This window comes from Opisthocomus hoazin, chromosome 12 (assembly GCF_030867145.1).
Source record: "Opisthocomus hoazin isolate bOpiHoa1 chromosome 12, bOpiHoa1.hap1, whole genome shotgun sequence".
Lineage (NCBI taxonomy): Eukaryota > Metazoa > Chordata > Aves > Opisthocomiformes > Opisthocomidae > Opisthocomus > Opisthocomus hoazin.
The window spans coordinates 2,317,294-2,344,746 of NC_134425.1; the positions used below are offsets into that span (position 1 = coordinate 2,317,294).

The following is a 27,453-nucleotide window of genomic DNA, read 5'->3' on the forward strand; positions in this document are numbered from 1 at the left end:
CTTAAACCACTCTTACTCAAGTGCCTGAAGACTGGCAAGCACACACATATGAGGGAGGAAAAGGAAGTTGCACGTGATATGCTCAGTGTTGTACAGCTGCAAAGTCTGATCCTTCAGTCCCTGGCTACGCGTCTTTGTGCTGGACCATTGACCCCAAGAGCCCAGCTCAGCCCGCTGCCTCTGTCTATCTATGCACCTGTGCAGACGTAGCTAAAAATGCAAGGAAAAGGTCTAGACTCACAGGCAGTGCTGCAGGAAAAGAGAGAAAGTGTTTATTTTAAAAAGCAAGCTCTGGAGAGAAACCTGCCAGAGGCATCATATGTCACTCTGCTTATTTCCAAGACAGTGGCTTCACCCTGCGTCTTCCTGCTAATTCAGAGGGGTCACACAGCCAGGAGAACCATAAAATTACCATCATGTTGCCTACGTTCATTGCTGAGAACTATTACTGGTAATAATACAAATAAAAGTAAGTGACTTAAAACAGAAGGTTCTAGAAGGGAACAACTTAATGAGCAATTAGGCACCATGGTTGCTGGAGATTATATTATGCTTTAAAAAAGGCAATAGCTTTCTTTAATACAGATGCGTATCAGGTGAGCAACCGATATGGAGGGTGTAATGTATCGAGATCTTTAGAAAACCATCTGTCTGGTCCCATTTGAGAGTCTAACATTTACACTGCAGCGGTGCAGTTTGGAAAAGAAAATTGTTGGAGAGCTGCAGAGTCGGCTGTTGAGGTTTGAGCGAGGAGCAATTAAATGGCACCACCTAACACTAGGATGTGGAATCAAAATGGATTCAACGGGATCACCCCCGAGTTCTCAATTCCTCAGTAACTTTATCATCAAGAAAGAAAGAAAAAAAAAAATCGTGTTGCTCTAATGCACACACAGTGACAGAGTCACAGAAGGTACTGAAGGATCAAAGGAAAAAGACCATGGAGATGTATTTTTAATGAATAGTATATTAAATAAGTAAACAGTTTGCAGAAGCTCCAGTCAGGATCTGTGCCTCATATGTCTCATGCCGTACCAACACTTCTAGAGTGGGATAATCACTGTCCCAAGGAGCTTTCGTCTTGAAAATTACAAATGCCAGCTTGGGGGGAAGTATTCCTGAATGGAGAATTGAGACAGACTGCCGGAGGCTCAACTGGCCAGAAGAACCAGGCTTACAAGGTAATTATCTTGGACAGGAGTGTAGCAGCACTATGAAAACAACAGCGAGACAGCCATGCTGAACTGGCAAAATGGAGCCAAACAGGCGGCAAGAGCTTGCCCACCCTTCGAGTCACATATCCGCCCTTGTTAGCTTTTCGAGCAGCTTAAATCAACACACAACTCATTTCTACTGCAAACAGACCTGAAAGAAGACACGAAAATATCAGAAGAGAAGCAAAACAGGAAGATGGCAGCACCTTGAACGTGTTGGAAACGGACACATTTCCTTGCCCGTCTGGCTAAGACCACTGCAAGGTGCAAAAGTGAAAAGACTTTTAGCTGGAAGCAAATCTGTGATTATGTCCTCTCTTTAACAACGTATTGCCCCCCCCCTAGTTCAGAGAGCAAAAAATGGCACAATTAGTCACCTTCTTGTTTAGTTTTTCAGGAGGTAAGTTTGGGTTTCTGAAACATTTACTGAAATGTATTGGAGTTTCTTTGCTGACACCGTAGCTGTGCCTTGTTCAGTGCTACTACCCTTGCATCCACTGCTAGCATTAGAAGATATCACTACAACTACTTTTGCAGGCTACAAAACCAAGCTTTAACTTCAGAATTATTCTATCAATCTTGAAAATCACCAAGACGCCCTGGTTTTCAACATTTACCAGCCAGTGGAATCCTTTGCCGAGGAGTTAATTGCTCAGTCATTATGAATGGACTGCTACATAAGATGATCAGACTTCTAGATAAGGTACGGTGGTGTGTAAGCCCCAGTTCCAAAAGACTTGCATATGGGCTTGACTTTATAGATCTGAGAAGTCTCATTACAGAATCACAGAATCACAGAATGGTAGGGGTTGGAAGGGACCTCTGTGGGTCATCTAGTCCAACCCTCCTGCCCAAGCAGGGTCACCTACAGCAGGCTGCACAGGACCTTGTCCAGGCAGGGCTGGAATATCTCCAGAGAAGGAGACTCCACAGCCTCCCTGGGCAGCCTGGGCCAGGGCTCCGTCACCCTCAGAGGGAAGAAGTTCTTCCTCGGGTTCAGACGGAACTTCCTGTGCCTCAGTTTGTGCCCGTTGCCCCTTGTCCTGTCGCTGGGCACCACTGGAAAGAGTCTGGCCCCATCCTCCTGACCCCCACCCTCAAGATATTTAGAGGCATTTCTAAGGTCCCCTCGCAGCCTTCTCTTCTCCAGGCTGAACAAGCCCAGTTCCCTCAGCCTCTCCTCGTAGGGAAGATGTTCCAGTCCCCTCATCATCCTCGTAGCCCTCCGCTGGACTCTCTCCAGTAGCTCCTCATCTTTCTTGAACTGGGGAGCCCAGAACTGGACACAGTACTCTAGATAAGGCCTCACCAGGGCAGTGTAGAGGGGAAGGAGAACCTCCCTCGTCCTGCTGGCCACACTCTTCTTGATGCACCCCAGGATCCCATTGGCTTTCTTGGCACCCAGGGCACGCTGCTGGCTCATGGTCACCCTGTCGTCCCCCAGCACTCCCAGTCCCTCTCCGCAGAGCTGCTCTCCAGCAGGTTCCCCCCAGCCTGTACTGGTGCCTGGGGTTGTTCCTCCCCAGGTGCAGGACCCTGCATTTGCCTTTGTGGAACCCCATCAGGTTCCTCTCTGCCTAGCTTTCCAGCCTATCCAGGTCACGCTGAATGGCAGCACAGCCTTCTGGTGTATCTACCACACCTCCCAGTTTGGTGTCATCAGCAAACTTGCTGAGGGTACATTCTAAATCTTCATCCAGGTCATTGGTTTTCAGCAGGACATCCAGACACAAGGAACAACGAGAGGTGCGTGTGCCGTGTCTCTAGTGCAGGTCACCTAGGGCAGCTCTGCCCCGAAGCAGGGGCAGGGCAGTGAAATGCTGAGCCTGGGCCTTCCTTTCATTTCGTCACCACTTATTACACAAAATTTATAAAGGACTTGAGAAAGAAAGCAACTGAGCACAACAGCTTTCAGAACAAGTACTTCCAAACTTATTCAAATATTCCTGCTTATTTCAATCAAACTTTTCCAGAGTGTCACATCAACCTGAATCACTGTGCTGAAGACCTCTGAGCATGAATCATGGTACAGACCCTGTTCATGTGCTCTCCCACAGAAGGGAGAACCTTCACGGTAGGGTCAACCTGGAAGGAATGATGTTTCAACCTGGAGACTGCGACCGAGGGGGGACTGCGCACATCAGGGAGAGCTCTGCTCTGCAGGAGTCAGTGAGACAGAGCTCCAGGGAGCACAAAGAAGCAAAGAAATTCAAAACACAAGTCTTGCCAGGCCCAAAAATGGCCCTTGACGTGCGCTTAGGAAGATGTCCAGAAAAAGACTAATTCTTAGGATAAGGCTCACGGGGAGCCAGCTTGATGAAACCTCTATTTAAAGGCCTCTGCCTCAGCACCAGTACAGCTTATGACCCATCCCACGCGCCACGACGCTCCCGTGAGCTCAGGGACCACCACCACAGCACCTCCGCCGCGCCCGCACCACGACCAAGTTTCCCAGACATCGGCAGAACGTTTTCCACAGCGTCCCTGCCCGCACGGCGCTGGCACCCATGCCATGCCCCACCATGCACCCGTCACCAGGGCCTGGGCATGGGTGGGCCACAACGGCAGCCCACCTCACCCCCATGATGAGCCCCCCTGTCACAAGCACCCTACGGAGCCGAGGCCCCAACTTCCCTCAGCCACACCAACCCCTCCCCAGGAACGCAAGCCCCACTCTGGGGACAGGTACCCCGGTCACAAGCAGGTCCCCCTCCCCGCTCACCAATGATACCTGTAAATGTAAAATTTCCACTTACCAGAGTGATTGTAATTAACTAAACTAGATCCTTGCTGTTTTGAGAAGACAGGAAAGCTTTAAGATAAAGAGGCTCCTCAATAACACTACTTCGACAAACTTGACTTGCTGTTTTGAGAAGACAGGAAAGCTCTAAGATAGAGAGGCTCCTAAATAATTCTGCCCCAGACAGCTCAGCCTTGGGAGGGCAGATGTACCAAGCTACAGAGAGAAAGAGGCACCAAGAGGGCAACAAGACCGGAGCAAAACAACCTGGAAGGACACGGGATACGTAACCTTAAAACTGAGTCTGCGCAGAAACAAAGGTCAACCAGCAGACACTGTGATGAGGAGTATGAGCCTTCACCTTGAGACCCCCGAAGACCACCCGAGGATGCTAACAGACATGCGTGAAAGATATTAACATATGCTAATTAGTTCTTGGAAAAGTCATGAATCACAGAATCACAGAATGGTAGGGGTTGGCAGGGCCCTCTGTGGGTCACCCAGCCCAACCCCCTGCCCAAGCAGGGTCACCCACAGCAGGCTGCACAGCACCGCGGCCAGGCGTGGCTGGAATATCTCCAGAGAAGGAGACTCCACAGCCTCCCTGGGCAGCCTGGGCCAGGGCTCCGTCACCCTCAGAGGGAAGAAGTTCTTCCTCGGGTTCAGCTGGAGCTTCCTCTGCTTCAGTTTGTGCCCGTTGCCCCTTGTCCTGTCGCTGGGCACCACTGGAAAGAGTCTGGCCCCGTCCTCCTGACACCCACCCTGCAGATATTTCGAGGCATTTCGAAGGTCCCCTCTCAGCCTTCTCTTCTCCAGGCTGAACAAGCCCAGCTCCCTCAGCCTCTCCTCACAGGAGAGATGCTCCAGTCCCCTCCTCATCCTCCCAGCCCTCCGCTGGACTCTCTCCAGTAGCTCCTCATCTTTCTGGAACTGGGGAGCCCAGAACTGGACGCAGGACTCCAGATGGGGCCTCACCAGGGCAGAGCAGAGGGGAAGCATTTCTCGGAAGTATAATAAATATGTATATTGTGATTGTATTTAACCTGAAGTGACAGGGTGTCTGGGGCGCACGTTTGGAGGAGAGATCCCCCGTGTGCCCGGCGCAGCAACAAAGAATCTCTGCTTCATAGCCCTCCGACTACTGAGTCTTCAACTCCGGCTTTTCACGGCATCACCAACGTCCCCTCCCTCCACCCTGATGCCCCCCTCGCTGTCACCCCCCGCCCCCCCCGCCAAGTGATGCCCCCCTCAGTGTCACACCCCCACCCCCCCCACCCCGCCAAGTGACACCCTCCCAGCGACACGGGCCCCTGCCCCCCAGTGACAGGCGCCCCGTCCCCCGGGGGTCCCCCCGGCGCCACTCACGTCGTCCATGAGGAGCAGGAGGAGGTTGGGAGGCGCGGAGGCCGCGGCGGGGCCCAGGGCCCAGCACAGGCAGAGGGGCACCAGCAGCGCCCTCGCCATGGCAACCGCCGCCCCGCGCGCCCGCCGCGCGTCACGTGAGCGCCGCCCGCCCGCCCTCCTTCCCTCACGTGACGCGCGCGGGGAGGACGGCGGGGGCGGGGGCAAGATGGCGGTGTGCGTCGCCGTGATCGCCAAGGAGGTGGGGCGGGGGTGAGGGCAGCGGGGTCGGGTGCGGCCATGAGGGGTGAGGGGAGCGGGGCTGGGCCTGAGGGGCATGGGGGGGGGGGGGTGGCCAGGTGGAGCTGTGGGCCTGAGCAGGAGTCGGGCTGAGGTTGTGGGGCCTGAGGGGGGGAGCGGGGCTGGGGGGCCGGGCGAGGCTGTGGGGCAGGGTCTCAGGCTGCTGGGCATGAGTGAGGGGAGCGGGGCTGAGCCTTGGCGGGTATGGAGGGAACAGGGCAGAGGCCTGAGGCCCCATCTGGAGTCCTGTGTCCAGTGCTGGGCTCCCCAGTTCAAGGAAGATGAGGAGCTACTGGAGAGAGTCCAGCGCAGGGCTGCGAGGATGAGGAGGGCACTGGAGCATCTCTCCTACGAGGAGAGGCTGAGGGAGCTGGGCTTGTTCAGCCTGGAGAAGAGAAGGCTGAGAGGGGACCTTTGAAATACCTCTAAATATCTGCAGGGTGGGGGTCAGGAGGACGGGGCCAGACTCTTTCCAGTGGTGCCCAGCGACAGGACAAGGGGCAACGGGCACAAACTGAAGCAGAGGAAGTTCCAGCTGAACCCGAGGAAGAACTTCTTCCCTCTGAGGGTGCTGGAGCCCTGGCCCAGGCTGCCCAGGGAGGCTGTGGAGTCTCCTTCTCTGGAGATATTCCAGCCCCGCCTGGCCGCGGTGCTGTGCAGCCTGCTCTGGGTGACCCTGCTTGGGCAGGGGGTTGGGCTGGGTGACCCACAGAGGTCCCTTCCAACCGCTGCCATGCTGGGATTCTGTGATGCTGGAGGTTGAAGTGGGCTGGGCAGGAGCAGGCTGAGACCAGGGCAGGGGGAGCTGGCATAGTGAGCGCAGGGACAGTGCGAGGGTGCCCTATGGTGTCCTGCTGCCGGGAGAGGAGAGGGGTTTTCCTTGGAAAGAGCTGGGGACAGGCTCTGCTGGGGCAGGGGGGGCAGCTCAAGCAGTGGAGAGACCTCAGCCTTGCGCAGTGCCTGTGCAAATGGTTCTCCTGCTACTGGTGTACGGAGACAGATCTGCTCTGCAAGTGCTGCAAGGTGTAAAGGGGGGCTGTGCTGTGATGGCTGTGAACACAAAATGGTTAAAAAATAGCTTACTTCTGACAGCAGCAATTCTTTGGGTGAAAGGACTGTCGTGGCAGGAGCCATCGCTTACACAGCGGAGTGGTTGGTCCCACTTGGCATAATTTGTTCTCCTCAGAACTATCCCCTCTACATTCGGAGCGTTCCAACTGAAAATGAGCTGAAGTTCCACTACACTGTGCACACTTCCCTCGATGTTGTGGATGAAAAGATCTCTGCGATGGGCAAGGCTCTTGTAGATCAGAGGGAACTGTACCTGGGGCTCCTCTACCCCACTGAAGACTACAAAGTGTATCTTTCTAATGCCATTTGCCATGCCATTGCGTATTTATGGGCTCTTTTTTGCGAGGGACGCCACGTGGGAAACCTCTCTTCCTACTTGGTGTCATGTTGAAGACATCAGCAGAAAAAATACAGACTTGTTCACTGACCAGTTTGTCATGTAGAGGTTCGGGTTTGGTGCCTTGGTCAGTTCAGCAGCTGCTTCGTTGCCCAACCAGGTAATGGAAAAATTTACCTTTAGCCTATGTGAGGGAGTGCAACATGCGAACAGTGTCTGGTGCAGCTAGACTTCACCTTTCATAAACTGGGTGCTTTATTCCTGCTTAGCTAAAACAGTTGGCTGGACTAGAACAAAGCTTAGCCTCTTTGATAACACCAGTGAAAGCAACAGGAATATTAAGGTGTCTCTGGACAAGTACCTAAATCCCAGGTATGTGGTCTGATTTCTCTAAAATCTGTACTCCACAGCCACAGCTTTCCTAATGTTTTTAAGTCCCAGAGTTGATCTTTTGAACTTTCTTTGGCTTTTTCTCTGAATCCTGCAAATTGAAGTTATCAGCAGACCTGATTTCTGGTTTTTTTTATAAAAATATTTCTGGGTTGTTCATTTTTGAAGTCTCAGGTCAGTCATGCTGGCTGGTATTAGAAGATCTCCAGGTCTCTGATTGTGTTTCCCAAATAAGAATAAATAAGGTGGCTCTGTCATTAAAATGGTTCTTGAGAAGAAACCCTCACCAAAATAACTAGTGGGAGGCTGCTTCTGAAATTGCAAGGCACACTTTGCTGGCCAGCACAGGAGCGAGCTTGACCTGGAGTTAGCAAAGATGGCAGAAGTCAGGTAGAAGGGGGATGCAGTTCCTGCAGTCTGGTGTCTTGCTTACCTCATCTAGTCCTAGTTATATGCTGGGCGCAGCAAGAATGTCGTGTTTCTGCTCCGTTTATTGCTTTGAGTGTATTCCAGCCTTCTTGTAGCTGCTTTGCCAGGCTCTGGTGTGTCAGGAGCACATGCCTTAACAGCTGTGCAGATACGGCTACGTGACAAATTCGAAGGTGAAGTTTGTTATGGTGGTGGATTCTTCAAACACAGCACTTCGAGACAATGAGATCCGCAGTGTAAGTGCAGGAAATCAGAGCACAACTTGCTGCATCAGTGTTTTTTGCTACTTCCGCTTGTTCATAAAGTGCTGAGAAGCAAAAAAAAAATTAATTAAACTACAATCCTTTTTCAGATGTTCCGAAAGCTGCATAATTCGTATACAGACATAATGTGTAACCCTTTTTATAACCCTGGGGACCGTATCCATTCCAGGTAAGTGGGTTGGCCGTACTGATCTTTGTCATCTTTCTGGAACTTGCAGTGTAGCTATGATGTAACAGCACCAAGAGCATCACCCCTGTGGTTGACCAGTTCAGATGTGCATGCTCTGATTCCCTACATGGAGAACAGCTGTGTTGTCTTTGGGCCATTACTGCCTACCAGAAAACACTTTAAGTCTCAGGAGAAGTTACACTGAACTCTCAAGTCCCACCTCAGAACCAGCGTTAGAAACACTGGCTCAAGAAAATTAATTTCTTGGGGAGAATAAATGACTTGTTTCATAGGTAAATATGAGAACAAACATAGGTAAGTAGAGCAGGTTACAGAGTGAACAACTGCACTTGCTCAGGGCTTACCTTTGGGTAAGGACAGCTGGGCATTTAGCACGTGTAATTCCTCACATGAGGGCCAGTGCCCCCCATTTCTCATCTGGAATCTCACAGGGAATGTTAATGACATTGGGAGTTTCCATTGCCTAGGGAAGAACAACTTCTGTTACACTTTGCTGAGGCAGGTCCACAGCCAGGATAAGACCTGTCCTTACTTCAGCTTAATTAAAAAGTCATTATTTACACTCAGTGGAGCATGCTCTAGTTCAAGAGTGAAACCATGTATTCAGCCTGGGGAAAGACAGCTTGTTAACTGGTAAGAGGCATTTGTTAGCTGTTGGTTTTGTTACAAGAGATCTGTGCAGAACTAGCTGCTTCCTTTAATATTCTGTGTTCATTTCCTTCTCTAGGGCTTTTGATAATATGGTGAACTCCATGATGATGCAGGTGTGCTGAGGCTCTGCCCCTTCTCATCCGAGTGCTGAGAACATTCCCCGTGTACAGGAGTGTGCCTACTAAGTGATGTGTATATTGTCTTCATTCTGTGTAATATTTAAAATTTATTCTATGTAAAATAAACCTGACAGCTGCCAAGTTTGCATGTGTTTCTACTCTAGCAAACCTGGGTATAGCACAGAAGGCACTGTTCAGCTTTATGCCTTCAGGTGAGCTGCAAGAGCCAGCTCTTCCTTCAGGAAGGTCAGCTGTGTCAGATAGGTTTGTTCCCTACAGAAACGTGTGCAGCTGTGCCTCTGTGCAGCTCAGATGTTTCTGTAGAAATTGGGCTGTGTGTAAAAACAGCAGTTCCTGCTGCTTTTGTGATTAGAGCAAGGACAGCTGCACAAGAGACAGCCAGGAGATGATGAGTAGGGTCAGCCTAGATTGCAGTCAGCTGAGATGCATAGAGAGTGACACTGTTCCTCAGAAGCACTGGTGCTTCAGAGCAGGAGGAGCCCAACAGCAGCAGCAGCCCTTTTGCTCTTTGCCAGCCCCCTTTGCTGCTGCTCAGGACTGTTTGTTCCCACAGGAACATCACAAGGGATGCTCAAACAGACTTGAGCTGCTTGTCCTCTTTTTCCTTAGCTGGAGCACTCAGATCTCTGTGTACTTACTCCATTAGTTCATGGAAGAGGGAAACCCTGCGAGTCAGCTGAAGGTTCCAGGTCTCTCTACAACCCCAGCCACTGTTTATGTGCTTGAGAATCACAGAACCACAGCATGGCAGGGGTTGGCAGGGCCCTCTGTGGGTCACCCAGCCCAACCCCCTGCCCAAGCAGGGTCACCCACAGCAGGCTGCACAGCACCGCGGCCAGGCGGGGCTGGAATATCTCCAGAGAAGGAGACTCCACAGCCTCCCTGGGCAGCCTGGGCCAGGGCTCCATCACCCTCAGAGGGAAGAAGTTCTTCCTCGGGTTCAGCTGGAGCTTCCTCTGCTTCAGTTTGTGCCCGTTGCCCCTTGTCCTGTCACTGGGCACCACTGGAAAGAGTCTGGCCCCATCCTCCTGACCCCCACCCTGCAGATATTTAGAGGCATTTCAAAGGTCCCCTCTCAGCCTTCTCTTCTCCAGGCTGAACAAGCCCAGCTCCCTCAGCCTCTCCTTGTAGGAGAGATGCTCCAGTCCCCTCCTCATCCTTGTAGCCCTGCGCTGGACTCTCTCCAGTAGCTCCTCATCTTTCTTTAACTGGGGAGCCCAGAACTGGACACAGCACTGCAGATGGGGCCTCCCCAGGGCAGAGCAGAGGGGAAGGAGAAGCTCCCTCACCCTGCTGCCCACACTCCTCTCATCGCTTTGCACCACCTCACTCAGACAGGCCAGGCACACACACTGACCAGTGATTTCTAGCCCAGGTCAGGGAACACAGGTAGTGCAGCTGGGATAAATCCAGACCAAGAGATTAAGACATCAGGATTGCACAGCTGCCGGGCTCATCCCAAACTAATCTCTATTAGCATCTCCCCCCTCCTGCAGCTCCCTGCTGTCCTAATTAAAGACTACCAAACCAATAGCAGGTATTTATGTAGGAAAAATACAAACTAAACTAGAAAAGCATCCCATCTTCTTCATCACTTGTGCAGTACGCTTGCACTACGCACAGGTACAGCAAGTTCAGCAGAGGTAACGCAGGTGTAGGCGCTGCGCAGCTCCTCGCTGCTTTTCACACACCTCTACTCCAAGTCTTTCCTGAGCCACAGGCAGCAGTCTGTGCTTCAAGTGCCTAATCAGTTAAAAATATATAAAACATAGCTAAAGAGAAATAAAAAATGCACAGCTCCAAAGGATACAAGAAGGCTGGAGAAAGCCAGGTCAGCGTAGCGTGTCAGCTCACAGCCAGCGCGGTCTCACTGCAGATGAAGTTCATACAGCAGGATCATTTATTTTTAAAATAAGTGATATTTACAATACCTTCTCAAACAGAACTTAAATACATTTAATTAACAACCTGTCAAACAATGGGAGATGAAAGTGTCTGAGCCTCTCCCACCATCTAAACAAGGCACAGCTTCACGCTGCTATTCCAAAACATTTTCATGTAAAAGTATTCACTCTTTTCACTCACAGAGACAGGAGCTCAGCATTTCCTCTTCCAGAAGAGCCCAAACACCCTAAAGTAGTTTTTGTTAAAAATTAAGTCTCAAAAACTTACAAAGCTACGAAATGGAAAGTTTAAAGCCCTAGAAAAAGCCAGTTTTATAGTCTAAGCCTAATGGTAGCTCGGACCAAGGCCAGCCTCAGCAGCACAGTCCACACTGGGTAAAGTGCAAAATCAACACATCAATAATTAAGGACACAAGCTTTAAAAAAATCTTGAAATCTCAAGGGGGAAAAACAAAAATCAGTGGGATTTTTAGCCTGGCAATGCCCCCTGAGCTGTGAAAAGCTGCTTTAGGAGTCAGTTCCATCTGTTGCATCCAGGTTAGAGGAATCCTAAACCAAGGATCCCGAAAGCTTAGCGTGAGAATGACATAATAAACTGATTTCAGCGCAGAACTTCACGCAGGAACGCAGTCTGCTGGTGGTCTGCCGCTTTTAACCAAGTCTTCCCCTTTGAAAATCAGTGGTTTCAGAGCTCATAAGCCCAAGCTCCGCAGGAAGGGGAAGTGCCACACAGGGCTTGTTCCCAACGCCCAGCTCCCTGGGTGTGCTTTGGGCCTGACCCTCCAAGCTCAGCACCAAACAGGGATCTGGAGCAGGAGTGGTGACAGGAGTGAAGAGGAAGATCAGACCAAATTTGCAAATTTGCAACAGTGGAGACGACTGCTGCTGCTAGAAATCAAGTAAAATGATGTGTTAGCAGTGCCCTGTGATCCCTGCAGCTTTGGAATAAAAGCAGGAGGGGGGGGAAAGAGGGGCTTGTTGACTTCCGAAATAAAAGGGAGGAAGGGTTTTGTGACACCCAGGTCTTGTTTAACCACCACGGAGATACAGAGGCTTCTAGAGAAACAGCAAGGGATGCCTTTTCCCTCCCCTGGTTATTAGATGTACAACAGCAGCAGTAGCGAGCTAAAAACCAAACCCAAACCACATGGTTAGGCTCCATCCTCTTCCCAAGAGCAAGGGCAGAAAGCCACAAAGCTGATGGAGTTAAGCCAAAGCTCCCCAGCAGTCAGGTCCAGCGCTGCAACCCAAGACTTTCTCCACTGATCCGGAGCAGAAAAGTCTTTGGAGAAGTCTTTAGGATCTTCTTACGGGCGAGAGAAAGCAGCATCCAGCTCCTGTAGAAACAGCCAGCAAAGCTGAGGGTGCTTTGTGGGCCGAGCAGGAGAGGTCCGCCCTTGCGGTGGGGTGGAGGGCGCTTGGACAGCTAAAAGCCAAACCAGGTTTACACCAAACCCTCCGGTACAACCCTTTTCTATAGGATGAGGATGAGACTGGCGGTCTGGGAGGGCTCTTCTCTTCCCAGGACAGGGCGTTCTCTGGAATGAGACTGTTCTCGGTGAGAACGCGATCCCCTAAGCAAAGCTCAGGTGAGCCCCTCCTGGGACGCTGGCAGGGGTCCGGCCGATGCGCGGGGGGAGCAGATCCAGTCTTCCCTCCCACAGCCCGGCACACGGCTGCCTCACCAGTAATCCTCACGGCCAGGCAGATGGCATTTTAAAATTAATCTTTTTTTGGCTTGGGCAGGCATATTCTTAAATCTCTCCAATCCCATCTCCTCACTTCAGTCCCGTCGGCATCACCAGGGCAGTGCAGTCCTCTCTAGTACAGAAAATACCAAGGCACCTGCCTTGCCCGGCCCCTAAACGAGAACAAAACCAGCATCCTAAAGCACAGGGCCATCGCTCAGCCGAGGGGCCAAAAAGCACAGCTACCTGCCCCTCCGCCTCGCCAAGAGCTGGGCTTCACCCTTCCACCCCAGCCAACCCAGCCCCAACCCAGCGTACCCACAAAGGACAGGGCAGCCCTAAAGCCAGGCAACAGCTCCAGGACCAGTCAGGCTGGGAGCGTGACGCCCACCCACCGCCCCCCAAATCCCTGCAGGGATGTGGGGACAGCAGAGCGGTTCCAGGTGTTGCTTCCCCCCCCCCCAAAAAAACTCCTCTCCGCTTCCTCCCGCAGTGCCGAAGGGGCCGGGGAATCTTTGAAGCTAATCGGCAGCGAGCTCGCAGACGCACGAGCAGCGCGAGGTGTGCTGGAAGATGGCTCCAGGCCTGCGCTGGGGACACGAGGGACGCCGGGACGGCAGCGTGGATGGGTCTGCTGTGCCACTGCTGGCTGCTCACTTCGGTCCTTCCCCCTCTTGGCTGCCCACAGTCCCCCCAAGGTGCCTGCGTCCCAGCCAGACCAGCTGCCACGCTCCTGCCGACCCCGCAGACACTGGGGTGATGCTAACAGCATGTGACAGGCAGGAGACGTTCCTAGCACAGGTCTCCAGGAGGATACTCCCCACCAGAGCCCTTCGCCACCCTCCCGTCCATACCAGGGTGGAAGGTGCAAAGCCAAGCAGCTGAGCATGGCCAAAGCGAGGGGCAGTTATGCCCATCACAGAATCACAGAATGTTTGGGGTTGGCAGGGCCCTCTGTGGGTCCCCCAGCCCAACCCCCTGCCCAAGCAGGGTCACCCAGAGCAGGCTGCACAGCACCGCGGCCAGGCGGGGCTGGAATATCTCCAGAGAAGGAGACTCCACAGCCTCCCTGGGCAGCCTGGGCCAGGGCTCCGTCACCCTCAGAGGGAAGAAGTTCTTCCTCGGGTTCAGCTGGAGCTTCCTCTGCTTCAGTTTGTGCCCATTGCCCCTTGTCCTGTCGCTGGGCACCACTGAAAACACCATCCTGGGGACCCCCTGCTCCACAATGATCTTGACCCAAATACACAAGAAAACCCCCCACCCAGCCGCTCACCTGTAAATCCTCCCTCGCACCCTGGGGTGCTGCCCTCCATAGTAGCCTCCCCGCTGGCCCAGCCCTCCCCGGGCTTGGAAGCGGCCCCGGTAGCCCCCGCGGTCGGTGGTGCTGATGCCCGGCACGTTGGTCCTCTTGGGCTGCACCTGGAAGGCAGCGGGTGGCTCAGCCGGTGCTGCCAGCACCAGGGGTGGGCACAGCCCCATGCACTTGGGGAGGGAGGGAGGGAGGGATGCAGCACCCCAGGGCCTCATCCAGCTCCTACCTTAAGGACGCGGCCTCTGAACACGCTCTCATTCAGCTCCACCGCAGCCTTCGCAGAGCTCTTCTCTTCGAACTCGATGTAGGCGTACCTGCGAGGGGACAGGGTGAGCAGAGCCCCAGGGACACCCCGCTGCTCCCAAAGGCTGGGGAGCACAGGGCAGCGCCCTCGACACCCCCAGCGCACAGCACTGACCCTTTGGGATGCCCCGAGAACTTGTCGCAGAGGATGGTCACCCGGTTGATCTGCCCACAGCTGTTGAAGTGAGACTCCAGCTCTTCTGCCGTGACCCCATAGTCCACCTGCAACGACAGCTCCAGCACCACCAGCCCCTCCCGACTCATGGCTCTGCATTCACACACCATCACGGGAGGCAAAGGGCCTGGCTGACCCCAGCCACACCTTGCCACCACAGCCTCACCACCTCCTGAGGTTCAGGACACCCCTCCAGCAGAATGCTCCAGCCTGGAAAGCCAAATCCAAGAGACAGCTCCCTTGCTTTGAGGGAACAAGCAACACCACATGACCCACAGCGTTATTTTGGGGAGCTGACACTTGCAATAGATCGTCTGCAAGTGGCTGAGGATCACGGGCAGATGCTGAGCCACATTTCCAGTCCGGGCTGGGCAGAGGAGAAGCATTTCAGATGGGACCAGCCAGCCTTCAGTGGGGGGCAGACAGGCCCCCATGCTAGGGATCGCAGACATATGTCCAGCTGGGCAAGCAGCAGCGAGGTGGGCTCTGCTCCAGGATCTCCCACTTACATTGCCCACGTAGATGGATCGCTGGTCAACCTCCATCTTCTCCTCAGTTGTCTTTGGGAAGAAACCTGTAGAGACACGGGGTCATGCTGGACAGAGTCGCACGAGCCCTCTGCCAGAGGGACAACTGTCCCTGCAGGTCTGCTCCCAGCACGGCCACCGCCGAGCTGACACACCGCAAAGCTCCTCGGGTCCCTGGTCACATCTGGGCATACCCAAATCCCCACACCACTGCCACCTCCTCCTCCTTCTCCATCCCCTCGCCCTCCCCCCTTCACAAAAAAAGCCTCACAGGGTGACCACTCTACTGGGGCTGTTGGTGCTAAAATCAATTACTTAATTAAATTTAATTACATAATTTACTGCATCTTGGCCTGCAAAAGTGGGAGGTGAGAGTGGATATAACCTGCATTAGCATGACGCCATGCCTGGGACCCCTTCCCTCACCCACCATACGTGTCCAGTGCCGGGCTGCCAGGAGAAGCAGGGCCACGTGCTCCGGCTCCCATCACCACACCCCAGAGGTGTCCTGGGGCTCGGGGGGGACGGGGACACAGCAGCACCCAGGCACAGCCCCTACCTGCCTCCAAGCTCATGATGAGGCGGCTCTCAGCTTCCAGCTGCAACTCCTTCAGCCTCTCATCCTCTTTCTCCATCTCCCTCACTCTGGCTTTGATGGCCTCCAGCTCCTGAAACCCCAAGTAAGACTCACATGAGCGGCACCATGAAACAGGGACACCCCGACCCTGCTCCCCACCCTGGGCACAGCATCCACCTCCACCAGCAGTGCCCCCCAGGCTGGGGACAAGGGTGGGCTGGCTGCTGGGGACAACAGCCTGTCCCACAAAAGGGGAGTTCTGCTCCCAGCTCCACTGGGGAGAAAAAAAGACCCCACACAGGTAAATATTTCCTTTCCCCTGGTTGCTTGTGAAGCAGCGTGCTCGGCAGCAGAGGTGTCCCAGCAGCACCAGAGCTGCCAGAGGGAACTGGAGATTTAAGCTGGTGACAAACAGGACTCTCGCTCAGCCAGGACGACGCCTCGGCAGCGAAAGCTAAGCAGGAGGAGAGTGACAATTCAATTTCCAGCTTCTTAGCTCAGAGATTTTAACAACAGGAGCCCGAGATCATTCTTATTCTTAATTTTTGGAAGAGAGGTGTAGAAAGTTTCCCGTTTCCTTAAAGAAACAGGGAAAATTGATTCCACCCGCAGCCAGGCACTCACCGGGTCCGGCACAGCCAGCTCCTCCGTGCTGTCCCCTTCCAGGTGGCTCAGGTCCGAGTCGTCATCCGCAGCCTTCCGCAGAGCTGCCATCTCTGCCACGTCCCAGGACGCCTCCACCGCTGCCAGGGATGGCGGGTCCTGCCACCAGATGCCTGAAGTGTCCAGGAAGAGAGGACTGGGCAGAAACAGGGGCAAAAAAGCCATTTAACAAACGAAACAGCCATTTGACGCAGAACTCCCAGCAGAACGCCAGCCGGGCGAAGGCTTTCAGGGTGCTTCCAGCAGAAGGGTGCACAGCCACCATCGCAGCGCTTTGGTTTCAGCGCTGCAGGCAGGCTGGCGGCAAGACCCCAGAGCTGCAGGAGCGAGGGCTGCTGAAAGGTCTCAGCTGCTTCCCAGAGGGGACCTGGAAGCAGCTTCCCTCGGGTGAAAAAACCAGGTGGAAGCATCCCAGCCTGCCGGCAGGGGAGAGGAAGAGGAGGCAGGACCCACCCCACCAGCAGAGCTCCCGGGCTGCGCGGAGGGAGCCCTGCTTCCCCCAAGCAAAGGCAAACCCGCACCCTGCCAGCCCCGGGGTTCGAGCCCACAGAGGGACAAACTCTCCCCCCCCCCCCCCCCGAGCGGGAAGCTGGCCCGGCTCCAGCCCAGGGAGCCCCAGCCACCGGGCTGGGCCCCGGCCCCGGTTCCCCCGCCGCCCCGGGCCCACCTCGCCCGGCCCCCGAACATGCTGCGCTGCCGGCGCGGCGCCACGTGGCCCTTCTCCCGCCGGCGCGCCACTTTCATACATCAGTGGCCAATCAGGGCACGGCGCCCCGCCAGGCCCCGCCCCGTGCCGGCAGGGCGGGGGAGGCGGCTCTGCCCAGCTGTCACCCTGGGAGTCGCGGGTTCGAGTCCCGGGAGTGGCAATGGGCACGCGCGTGTGCCTGGGGGCAACACGTGTGGCCAAGCGGGGGCTTTTCCCCCCTCCCCCCCGGTTTTTGGGGACACCTCCTCTGTCTGCTGCGAGGGGACCTTATAAATGCCTACAAATATCTGCAGGGTGGGTGTCAGGAGGATGGGGCCAGACTCTTTCCAGTGGTGCCCAGTGACAGGACAAGGGGCAATGGGCACAAACTGAGGCACAGGAAGTTCCGTCTGAACATGAGGAAGAACTTCTTCCCTCTGAGGGTGCCGGAGCACTGGAACAGGCTGCCCAGGGAGGTTGTGAAGTCTCCTTCTCTGGAGATATTCAAGACCCGCCTGGACAAGGTCCTGTGCAGCCTGCTGTGGGTGACCCTGCTTGGGCAGGGGGTTGGACTAGATGACCCACAGAGGTCCCTTCCAACCTCTACTATTCTGTGATTCTGTGATTCTGTCTTCCTTGTCCACTGGCCCCGCTGGTCGTACTGGGGACCCCGGCACCAGGGGAGCAATGGGGCACCCCAAGGGGGTTCTGCGTCTGCAGCAGGGAGGGGAGATCTCTTTGGGTTCCCTGGGGACAACCATGAATGTCCCCCAGAGTGGTCACCCCTCCTCAGAGCCGGACGTGGGGCGGCAAATGACCCCAGGGCTATACCAACCCCCCCAGGTTTGGTGACACGGGGTGCAGGGTGCTGCCGGGAGAGGGGAGCGAGGGCACCCAGCACAAGCCCAGAGCCTCCGGTTGATATTAAATCGTCTTTATTACACAGATACAGAGTTAAGAACAGACATAACCTGAATCATAAAGTTTACATCTTTCACAGGTCAAACATACAGTACACTTAGAGAAAGCGGGAAACAGCAAGGGGGGGGGGGACAGCATGCCGAAGGAAAGTCCTACCACGTCATCTCTCTGGGCTGGCCCCCAAAACCCACGCAGCGGGGCAGGGCAGGCTGCCACCGTGCCCACCCAGCCCTGGCTGGGGGCTCTGGTTTCCAGCCCCCCAGGGATCCCCGTGCCCCGGCATCGCGGTCCCCAGGCTGGCAGGGCTCAGCCCGGCACGGGACTGGGGAACCGGTGCTGCCCACGCAGCTGCGAGCGAGTGGGGACAGCGGCGCGACACCTCCCTCCCCGGGACGAGGTGTTCGGAGGAGCCCCCGGGGCTGCCACCGTGGCGGGGACACGCCAGCACAGTGCCTGGGACCTGGGAACAAGGTGGCATCTGGTCCCCGACCTCAAACCCACGAGATCCAGGGGGGGACCCCGAGGAGAAGGGGGCACCCCGGCAGGCCTGGAGGAGGAGGGTGAGGGGAGGCTGTGGGGGGGTTCTGGGGGTCTCTGGCAGTGGTGGAGCAAAGCCCAGGCAGGTGTGGGACCCCCGCTCCGGGGTGCCCAGCCTTGCCAGGATGTGGCACTTTGGTTTCAGCTGGGATTTTGGGTTGGGAACACGAGGAAGGAGCTGGAGAGACCCTCGTCCGCTGGGGATGGGGCCCCGTGCCACTCTCGGCACCGGAGAAGAGCCACGTCTCTCCTGCCACCTCCTCCAGCCTGGTGGCACAGCCAGCACCCAGCACCCAGCGCCCAGCACCCAGCGCCCCGGGCTCTGCCTCCCCACAGGGACTGGGACTTCGGGCAGGCTGTCCCCACACCACCAACACCGTCCCCCAGCCCCAGCCACGACGAGGAAGGGACAAAACTGAAGAAGGGGACCTGTGGGTGACCACGGGGACCCGACCTGGCAGAAGACTGCACCCAGCCACGCCGGCACCCCATGTCGCCGAGCTGCCCCATAGCCACCGCGGTGTCCCCACCACGCAGCTCATCCACTCTGCCACCTCCCACCAGCCACAAAGCCACCGCAGGACACGGCTTGGGCATGGCACGGGGCACGCGTCCCCCAGCCCCCCCCCGCACGCCCCGACATTATTTCAGAGCAAAAACCCGCAGCAGCGCCCGCCGCGCCGGCCAGCACCTCCCCGGCCACCGCGGTCCCCTCGCCCCGCAGCCGCACCGCTGCCGCCGTCCTCCCCGCGTCACTGGGGGTTGCTTTTGGGAAATATTACACTTTAAAGCTGTCATTCTGGTTTGGACGTCTGCTAGCGCCGCGCCGTCTGTCCCCTCCCTCCCTCGGCTTTTGGTTTCAATGCAAGGTTCTGTAGGGTATTTTTACTATTATTAAAAATTAAAAAAAAAAAAAAAAAGAACATAATAATTAAAAAAAAAACCAAAAAAAAACCAAAAGGGAGTGGAAATGAGAGCAGGCTCTGTGGAGATGCTCTCATCCCCGGTTTCCTGGCGAGGCGGAGGTAGAGAGGCAGAGCCCTGGTGCGGAGCGGGGCCGGGGGCACGCGAGGACACGCGGGGACAGGGACAGGATGGACACCCGGGAGGGCAGGCGGCCCCGCAGCAGGTGCGTCTGCAGTACTCTTATATATTACCTCTTCTCAGGAAACGTAAGAAAAATAGACAATATTACATATGTCACACCATAAATAAAGTGAACAGTCACTCGAGGGGCACCCGGCAAAGCTCCCAGCCTCGGGGTGCACAGAACCCCCCCTGGGGGCATGCACTGAGGTCTTGGGGTGCACAGAACCCCCCTGGAGGGGGATGCACTGAGGCCTTGGGGCACACAGGAACCCCCCAGGAGGGTGCACCAACATCTGGGGGGGCACAGAATCCCCCTGGGGAGACGCACCAAGGTCTTGGGGTGCACACGAACCCCCCAGGGGGGTGCACCAACACCTGGGGGGGCACAACCCTCCCCCCCGGGGCTTCACCGAGGTCTCGGGGTGCACAGGAACCCCCCAAGGGGGTGCACCAACATCTCGGGGGGCACAGAACCTCCTGGGGGGGATGCATCGAGGTCTCAGGGTGCACAGGAACCCCCCAGGAGGGTGCACCAACATCTAGGGGGGCACAGAATCCCCCTGGGGAGATGCACCAAGGTCTTGGGGTGCACAGAAAACCCCCGGGGGGGTGCACCAACATCTCGGGGGGCACAGAACCCCCTGGGGGGGATGCATCGAGGTCTCAAGGTGCACAGGAACCCCCCAGGGAGGTAGACCAACATCTCGAGGGGCACAGAACCCCCCTGGGGGGGGATGCACCAAGGTCTCGGGGTGCACAGGAACCCCCCAGGAGGGTGCACCAACACCTGGGGGGGCACAGAACGCCCCTGGGGAGATGCACAGAGGTCTCGGGGTGCACCAAGCTGCAGCAGGGCTCGGGGCCGGTAACGTCGCCTCGGGGGTGCCCCATGCACCAAGCTCTGCTGCGGCACGGCACGGCACGGCACGGCACGGCACGGCACGGCACGGCACGCGAGGCAGCGCCGGCGGCCGGGCCCCTGGGTGACCGGCAGCACCACCGACCCGGCGCCGAGCCCTTCCCTCCTCTTCCTCCCCTAGAGCAAACGCACAGGATGGTTTTTGACAACGCGGAAAAACTCCAGCTCCGATCGAGCACACGGCTTCTCTTCGCCCTCCGGCCGGCCTCGCTCCCCCACGCCACAGCCTCCAGCGGGTTCTCATCATCTTTTATTTGGCAAAAGTCTCTTATTATTATCACCGTCATCATCATTATTATTATTATTATTATTTTTTGGACCTCTGCAAACACTATTTACATTCACATTAGCGTACAGCACTCCTGCCCCGCGCGGGGCTTCCCTCCTCGGAGCCGGGGCACTTTCCGTATTGCACTCCCGTCCTCTGCGCTTCGTGCAGCGATGCCAGAAACACAAAATCATCGACGTTGTCCGTGGCTGCCTCCTCGGCCAGGAAGGAGGCGGCGCTCGCTTTGCTTTCCTTTTCCTTTTTCCTCTTCAAAATCCTTGCGAAATAAATCCGACGCGGGGCGTGGGAGCAGCCCGACAGAGAGGGGCTGGGGGGCTCCGGCTGCGGGCGGCCCCCGACGGCTTCGGGAAGGGAGAAAAACCAAAATCTGTCTCTTAATCTTTTTTCTTCTTTTTCCAGGGCGGCGGCGGGCAGAGGTAGAGATGTGCCGGCTCCGGCTGCGCCCACCCGGGCGGTTCTCAACCACCATCTCCCCTCCCACGCCTCGGGGTCTCGCTTTTTTTAAAAAAACCCACTTTTTTTTTTTTGCTTTATTGTAATAGAAACTCTTTCAAGCCCCAGGGGCGCATCCGTCCATCCTGGCGGGGAAGGGAAGGAAGCGACGACAGAACGAAACGAACTTTGGCAGTGGAGAGACGTTTGGATCTTCCTTGGTTTTGGATTTCCTTTGGAGCAGAGGTGAGTCTGGTCTGTTCTTGGCTAGCTAGCAAGGTAGTTACAGGTGAGCGTCCGTCACGCGGCTTGACTTGGCGGCGTCTGGTTTTTGGATTTTTCTTTTATTTTTTTTCTTTTTTTTTTTCCTTTTTTACAATTTCTTACTTAAAGCCAAAGAGTCCGACGTTTTCTTTTTTATTTTCTTTATTTTTTTTTACAAAAAAAAAAAAAAAAGGAAAATAAAAAGGAAGAGAGAGATGAAGAAAAGAAGTTTCTTTCCTCCTGCGAGCGAGCCTCTTGGCAGCGCCGATGCGGGCCGGGGCCGGCCTCTCCCCATGTCACTGCGCGGTGAGGCTGTAGCCAAATCCCTCATCCATAAAGAATAAAAGGAAAAAAAAAACACGAAAAAAAACCCAACAAAAAAACCCCGAACCACAATTCCCCAACCGATAGAAAACCAACCAAAAAAAAAAAGAAAAAGCCAAAACAAAGACCGAAGAGAGAACAGAGAAGACCGGTAATTGCCTTAACTCCACTTAAAGCCCAGTTTGAGGATCCGTGAGGATTATTTGTGAGAGCTAGAGAGGTCGTTTCGGAGGTCACACGAGTCAGGTAGCTGAGGAAATTGCATCGAGTGCAGTCCGTGTCTTTTGGAGAGCGGCGGTAGCAGCGGCGGCGGCGGCGGCAGTCAGGGCGGCTCAGCGGGACGCGCTCTCCAGCGGAGCCGGGGTGGCCGGCGTGCCGGCGCGGGAAGCGGCCGCCGAGCCCGTCTCGCTGGGGCTGCTGGCGATGGTGGCCACTCCGTCGGGCTGGCCCGGGCCCGGCGGCAGCCCCACGGCGGCGGCGGGGCCGGCGGGGGCCGGCAGCCCTTGCAGAGTCTGCCCGCAGACGTGGTGATGCTTCTCCCAATCCTTGTGCTGGCAGAAGGAGCCGCAGTAGCGGGCGGTGTTGCAGCCGCTGCAGGTCTCGCTCGCTTTGCGCCCGCAGTTCCAGCAGCTCTGCGGGGATGCAAAGCCAAACCTCAGCCTCGGATCGTGCACCCCCGTCCCAGACCGTGCACCCCTATCCTGGACCACGCGCTCCATCATCCCAGTCTGTGTTCCCCTATCCTGGACCGTGTCCTCCCAGTCTGGACCAAGCTCATCATCCTGGACCATGCACATCATCCCAGACTGTGCATCCCCATCCCAGACCATGCACCCCTATCCTGGACCACGCGCTCCATCATCCCAGTCTGTGTTCCCCTATCCTGGACCGTGTCCTCCCAGTCTGGACCAAGCACATCATCCCAGACCGTGCATCCTCATCCCAGACTGCTCATCCCTATCCCGGCTGGACCATGTCCTCCCAGTCTGGACCATGCACATTGTCCCAGACCGTGCATCCCCATCCCAGATTGTGCTCCAAGACTGCGCTCCCCTATCCTGGACCATGTCCTCCCAGCCTGGACCAAGCACATCATCCTGGACCATGCACATCATCCCAGATCATGCATCCCCATCCCAGACTGTGCATCCCCATCCCAGACTGAGCTTCCCTATCCCAGACTGTGCTCCCCTATCCCGGACCATGTCTTCCCAGCCTGGACCATGCACATCATCCCAGATCGTGCATCCCCATCCCAGACCGTGCATCCCCATCCCAGACTGAGCTTCCCTATCCTGGCTGGACCATGTCCTCCGAGCCTGCACCATGCTCATCGTCCCAGACCATGCATCCCCATCCTAGACTGTGCATCCCCATCCCAGACTGCGCTTCCCTATCCTGGCTGGACCACGTTCTCCCAGCCTGGACCATGCACATCATCCCAGACCATGCATGCCCACCACAGACTGTGCTCCCCTATCCCGGACCATGTCTTCCCAGCCTGGACCATGCACATTGTCTCACCCCCATCCCAGATTGTGCATCCCCATCCCAGACTGAGCTTCCCTATCCTGGCTGGACCATGCACATCATCCTGGACCATGCACATCATCCTGGACCATGCACATCTTCCCAGACCGTGCATCCCCATCCCAGACTGCACTTCCCTATCCTGGCTGGACCATGTCCTCCCAGCCCGGACCATGCACATCATCCCAGACCGTGCATCCCCATCCCAGACCGTGCTCCCCTTTCCCAGACTACGCCCTCCCATCCTGGACCATGCACATCATCCCAGACCATGCATCCTCATTCCACACCATGCATCCCCATCCCAGACTGTGCATCCTCATCCTAGACTGAGCTTCCCTATCCTGGACCACGTCCTCCCAGTCTGGGCCATGCACATCATCCCAGACCGTGCATCCCCATACCAGACTGTGCTCCCCCATCCTGGACCACGTCCTCCCAGTCTGGGCCATGCACATCATCCCAGACCGTGCATCCCCATACCAGACTGTGCTCCCCCATCCTGGACCACGTCCTCCCAGTCTGGGCCATGCGCATCATCCCAGACCGTGCATCCCCATCCCAGACCGTGCTCCCCCATCCTGGACCACGTCCTCCCAGTCTGGGCCATGTGCATCGTCCCAGACTGTGCATCCCTGTCCTGGACTGTGCATCCCCATCCCAAACCGTGCATCCCCATCCTGGACTGTGCACCCCATCCTGGATCATGAACCCCATCCCCAGAAGAAATCCCCTCTTCTTCCCATCCCGTGGTGTTGCCTCAGCCCCCCCGGTACCCACACTTGCACGCGCAGATGCTGCAGACTCGGTTGCAAAAGAAGAGCCCAAACGCCCACACTGCCACTGACCCCGTCCCCCCAGCTCGCCTCCGCCGGCCCCCACCTCGCTCGAGTCCTCCTGCTGATTGATGACGGTCAGGGCGTCCTCCGAAGCCTGGCGCTTGGCCTCGGCCAGTGCTCGCTCCATCTTGGCTCGCTCTGTCGTGATCAGCTCGTGGGCTTTCCGCTCGGCGTCCGACACGGCCTTCTGCAGCTCGGACATGGCCTGGCGCTTCACCTCGTTCACAGCTTCTTCTGGAAGGAAGGCGACCGAGCCTGGCACCCCAACCCCGGCTCCGTGCTCCTCCCTCTGCAGCAGCACCACGGGAGGGCTGCGAGCATCCACCACCCCGCGCCGCAAACCCACCCTGACCCCCCCGTGCCAGCCCGGCACAGCGCGGGGGGAGGACGGGGCAGAGACCCTGCAAACTCAGCACGCCAACGGGCGCCCACGCGGCACTCACCAGCCTTCCTCCAGATCTCCTCCGGCATGTACCCGGAGAGCGGCCGCGGCGCGAACTCCCGGGGGGCGTCTGCGAAGGAGAGGGGGGTGACGCCGTTAGGAGACGCCGTCCCCTCCGAACCCACCCCGCCGGTGACGCCGGACCCCCGGGGGTGAACGGCACGGGCACCCCGGAGAGGGGCGCAGCCCCCCCGAACGCACCCTGGGGGGGGTCAATACCTAACTGGGGTGCCTCGGAGGCGGAGGAGCTGTTGTGGGGGCGGGCGGAGGGGGGGCTGCCTTTCTTCATGTCCTCGGCGTCGCTGTACCGCCGGATCCAGTGGTTCAGCTCCTCGCGGTCGGCCTCCTGGCACCGCCGCAGCACCGTCAGCGACCGGCGCGTCTTCTCCACCATGTCCATGATGCAGTTCAGCAGCTGGGGGGGGGGAGGACATGGGGGACGTCAGGGCTTGGGGAGGGGGCTTTGCCACAAGCAGCGGGGAGAGTGCAGCGCCCGGTGATGGGGGGGATTCGGGCTACGCCGGGCTGTGCCGGGTTGTGCTGCTCCGGCTGTGGGGAGAGGAGGATGCTCGGATGGAAAGCCCTGGACGGGACATGGTGGGGATGGGGGGCAAAGCGGGGTGGGGGGGGTTCAGGGTGGGTTTGTGGCACGGGACTGCTTGGGGGGGGGCTTTACATACGTTGTTGAGGTGTTTCCACTCCTCCGCCCACTCCCGGTCGGTGAGCCGGTGGTCGATCACCTCCTCCTGCCGCGTCCCATGCACCGCTGCAAGGCAAGCACGGGGTGGGCGTCAGCCCCCCGCAGCACCCCTCTCCCTGGAGAGGAATGGGGGGGGTTCCCCAGCCCCCTGCTCCCCGCCTTTTTTCCAGTGCTTGGGGGTGCTGCACTCACCGGCGGGCCGCTGCCGCTCGCGGAGCTCGCGGGGGTCGGGATGGCGGTAGGCGTCGCGGTAGTGGTGCGCCATGGCCATGTCCTCCAGGCGGTAGTGCTGGGGCGGGGGGGGGGGGGGGGCGGGGGGGTGCCCCAGCCCGTTGGGTGGGTGGCTCAGCCCGTTGCTGGGGCTGTAGCGTTGCACCGGGCTCATGGTGCACGGCCGCTTGCTGAGGTGCTCGGGGTGCAGAGGGTCTCGGTCCAAACCGTTCTCTTTGGTCCTGGATGAAGAGTTAGAGTGTACCCTCAGCCAGTTTGCTGGTGACACCAAACTGGGAGGAGTGGTGGACACACCAGCAGGCTGTGCTGCCATCCAGCGAGACCTGGACAGGCTGGAGAGCTGGGCACAGAGGAACCTGATGAGGTTCAACAAGGGCAAGGGCAGGGTCCTGCACCTGGGGAGGAACAACCCCAGGCACCAGGACAGGCTGGGGGGGACCTGCTGGAGAGCAGCTCTGCGGAGAGGGACTGGGAGTGCTGGGGGACGACAGGGTGACCATGAGCCAGCAGCGTGCCCTGGGTGCCAAGAAGGCCAATGGGATCCTGGGGTGCATCAAGAGGAGCGTGGCCAGCAGGACAAGGGAGGTTCTCCTCCCCCTCTGCTCTGCCCTGGGGAGGCCCCATCTGCAGTGCTGTGTCCAGTGCTGGGCTCCCCAGTTCAAGAAAGATGAGGAGCTACTGGAGAGAGTCCAGCGGAGGGCTACGAGGATGAGGAGGGGACTGGAGCATCTCTCCTACGAGGAGAGGCTGAGGGAGCTGGGCTTGTTCAGCCTGGAGAAGAGAAGGCTGAGAGGGGACCTTTGAAATGCCTCTAAATATCTGCAGGGTGGGTGTCAGGAGGACGGGGCCAAACTCTTTCCAGTGGTGCCCAGTGACAGGACAAGGGGCAACGGGCACAAACTGAAGCAGAGGAAGCTCCAGCTGAACCTGAGGAAGAACTTCTTCCCTCTGAGGGTGACAGAGCCCTGGCCCAGGCTGCCCAGGGAGGCTGTGGAGTCTCCTTCTCTGGAGATATTCCAGCCCCGCCTGGACGCGGTGCTGTGCAGCCTGCTCTGGGTGACCCTGCTTGGGCAGGGGGTTGGGCTGGGTGACCCACAGAGGTCCCTTCCAACCCTGGCCATTCTGTGATTCTGTCCTGGGTGCAGGACAGGAGGTCGGTCCCTGCTGGATCTTTGGACCAGGGCGGCAGGGATGCGTCCCCAAAAAATACCTCCAAGTGCACACACGCCCCGGGTCTCACCTGTCTGGCGTCCTCCTCTTGCCGCTCTCGCCCACCTCCAGGAGCAGCTCGGAGGAGTCGATGGGAGAGGAGGCGTTGGCGTCCAGCAGCAGCTGCTCGTGCTGGGCCAGGTACTGGGCCGGGCTCTGCTTGGCCATGCGGGCGCAGTGCAGCAGCTCCCGCTGCAGCAGCGGCAGGTTGGCCTGCGACGGGAGCGAGAGTCCAGTCCGTGGCCCTGCAGACCCCCCCTCCCATCAAACCCAGCACCCGGCTGGCTCAGAGCCCGGCCACCCCGGCGCAGACCCCCGGCACAGCACGGCTCGGCCCCCAGCCCACCGCGGGCGGGCAGCAGCCTTCCCCTTGGGGGTCCCGCTCGCCTTCCCCAAGGGGACATCACAGAATTGTTAAGGTTGGAAAAGACCTCGAAGATCAAGTCCAACCGTCCCATCCTTGGGACCCCACTCGCTGAAGCGTGCCCGGGCCAGGTGGGATGCCGGAGCCGGGGAGGGGGGGACACTCACAGCACCCCACAGGGTTTGGCCACGTGCTGGCACGGGCACAGCTTCAACCAAGCCCTCCTGGATCCTGGCAGAGCATCACCCCTGCTGCCACCCTGTCCCCGCAGCTCTCGCCCTGGGGACCTGAGCCCCCAGCCCAGGGAGTCCCCAGCCCATCCAGCACCCTCAGGGCATGAGGACCGGCTGCGAGCTCCCCACCCGTGTGTGTCCCCCCGGCACTGCAGCCCCTCGGGACTGCACGGAGCCGCAAGAATGAAGCAGCAGAGACCCCTTTTCGCCCGGGTGCTCCAGCTTCCAGC

The 27,453-nt window shown here is 57.4% G+C and overlaps 4 protein-coding genes and 1 long non-coding RNA gene across 13 annotated transcripts in view; 2 read left to right on the forward strand and 3 right to left on the reverse strand.

The window, feature by feature from the left end:
• GALNS (galactosamine (N-acetyl)-6-sulfatase) overlaps positions 1 to 5,418 on the reverse strand; it is a 53,450-nt gene extending 48,032 nt beyond the window's left edge. For 3 of the 5 annotated variants that reach the window (XR_012765312.1, XR_012765311.1, XM_075433457.1), the window contains exon 1: positions 5,320 to 5,418. Coding sequence is in view for 1 of the 5 variants with exons in the window: in XM_075433457.1 (XP_075289572.1) it covers positions 5,320 to 5,418 (99 nt within the window). In the remaining 4 variants the exon portion in view is untranslated. Of the gene's footprint in view, positions 1 to 4,245; positions 4,319 to 5,319 lie in introns of those variants that run through there. The other 2 variants (XM_075433460.1, XM_075433458.1) reach the window with 2 other exon arrangements.
• On the forward strand, positions 5,417 to 9,186 carry TRAPPC2L (trafficking protein particle complex subunit 2L). Its single transcript, XM_075433463.1, has 5 exons — positions 5,417 to 5,557; positions 6,782 to 6,954; positions 7,971 to 8,058; positions 8,175 to 8,254; positions 9,003 to 9,186. The coding sequence occupies exons 1-5, from the start codon at positions 5,417 to 5,419 to the stop codon at positions 9,046 to 9,048; spliced, it is 528 nt and encodes a 175-aa protein (XP_075289578.1). The 3' UTR covers positions 9,049 to 9,186.
• A 3,605-nt stretch (positions 9,187 to 12,791) lies between these two features.
• Positions 12,792 to 16,902, reverse strand: PABPN1L (PABPN1 like, cytoplasmic). Its single transcript, XM_075433905.1, has 8 exons — positions 16,883 to 16,902; positions 16,177 to 16,351; positions 15,535 to 15,643; positions 14,958 to 15,022; positions 14,389 to 14,495; positions 14,197 to 14,284; positions 13,932 to 14,077; positions 12,792 to 12,831 (listed from the first exon to the last, which is right to left on the reverse strand). Exons 1-8 carry the CDS (start codon positions 16,900 to 16,902, stop codon positions 12,792 to 12,794), a joined length of 750 nt encoding a protein of 249 aa, XP_075290020.1.
• Positions 16,903 to 20,909: 4,007 nt separating this feature from the next.
• LOC142362863 (uncharacterized) lies at positions 20,910 to 21,599 on the forward strand. The gene is made up of 3 exons (XR_012765333.1): positions 20,910 to 21,071; positions 21,198 to 21,333; positions 21,545 to 21,599. It is a non-coding gene; the product is annotated as an uncharacterized LOC142362863 (long non-coding RNA).
• CBFA2T3 (CBFA2/RUNX1 partner transcriptional co-repressor 3) overlaps positions 21,027 to 27,453 on the reverse strand; it is a 33,735-nt gene continuing 27,308 nt past the window's right edge. For 4 of the 5 annotated variants that reach the window (XM_075433734.1, XM_075433731.1, XM_075433735.1 and 1 more), the window contains 7 exons: positions 26,658 to 26,839; positions 25,379 to 25,638; positions 25,167 to 25,252; positions 24,706 to 24,901; positions 24,488 to 24,556; positions 24,088 to 24,278; positions 21,027 to 22,307 (listed from right to left, as the gene is read on the reverse strand). In XM_075433734.1, the coding sequence (XP_075289849.1) occupies positions 22,008 to 22,307; positions 24,088 to 24,278; positions 24,488 to 24,556; positions 24,706 to 24,901; positions 25,167 to 25,252; positions 25,379 to 25,638; positions 26,658 to 26,839 (1,284 nt within the window). In that variant the 3' untranslated portion in view covers positions 21,027 to 22,007. The remainder of the gene's footprint in view (positions 22,308 to 24,087; positions 24,279 to 24,487; positions 24,557 to 24,705; positions 24,902 to 25,166; positions 25,253 to 25,378; positions 25,639 to 26,657; positions 26,840 to 27,453) is intronic. The other variant, XM_075433732.1, reaches the window with a different exon arrangement.

Bases quoted from the DNA above. Each gene is read 5' to 3' on its own strand.
- PABPN1L (XM_075433905.1), bottom strand. From the start codon at position 16,902: ATGTTCGGGGGCCGGGCGAG. The intron at 14,285-14,388 runs GTCAGTGCTGTG...GTCCCCTCGCAG, and splicing joins TTCTCGGGGCATCCCAAAGG to GTACGCCTACATCGAGTTCG. The intron at 12,832-13,931 runs GTGAGCGGCTGG...GTTCTCGTTTAG, and splicing joins GTGCGAGGGAGGATTTACAG to GGGCCGGGCAAGGCAGGTGC.
- TRAPPC2L (XM_075433463.1), top strand. From the start codon at position 5,417: ATGGCAACCGCCGCCCCGCGCGCCCGCCGCGCGTCACGTGAGCGCCGC. The intron at 5,558-6,781 runs GTGGGGCGGGGG...TGTTCTCCTCAG, and splicing joins TCGCCGTGATCGCCAAGGAG to AACTATCCCCTCTACATTCG. The intron at 8,059-8,174 runs GTAAGTGCAGGA...ATCCTTTTTCAG, and splicing joins GAGACAATGAGATCCGCAGT to ATGTTCCGAAAGCTGCATAA.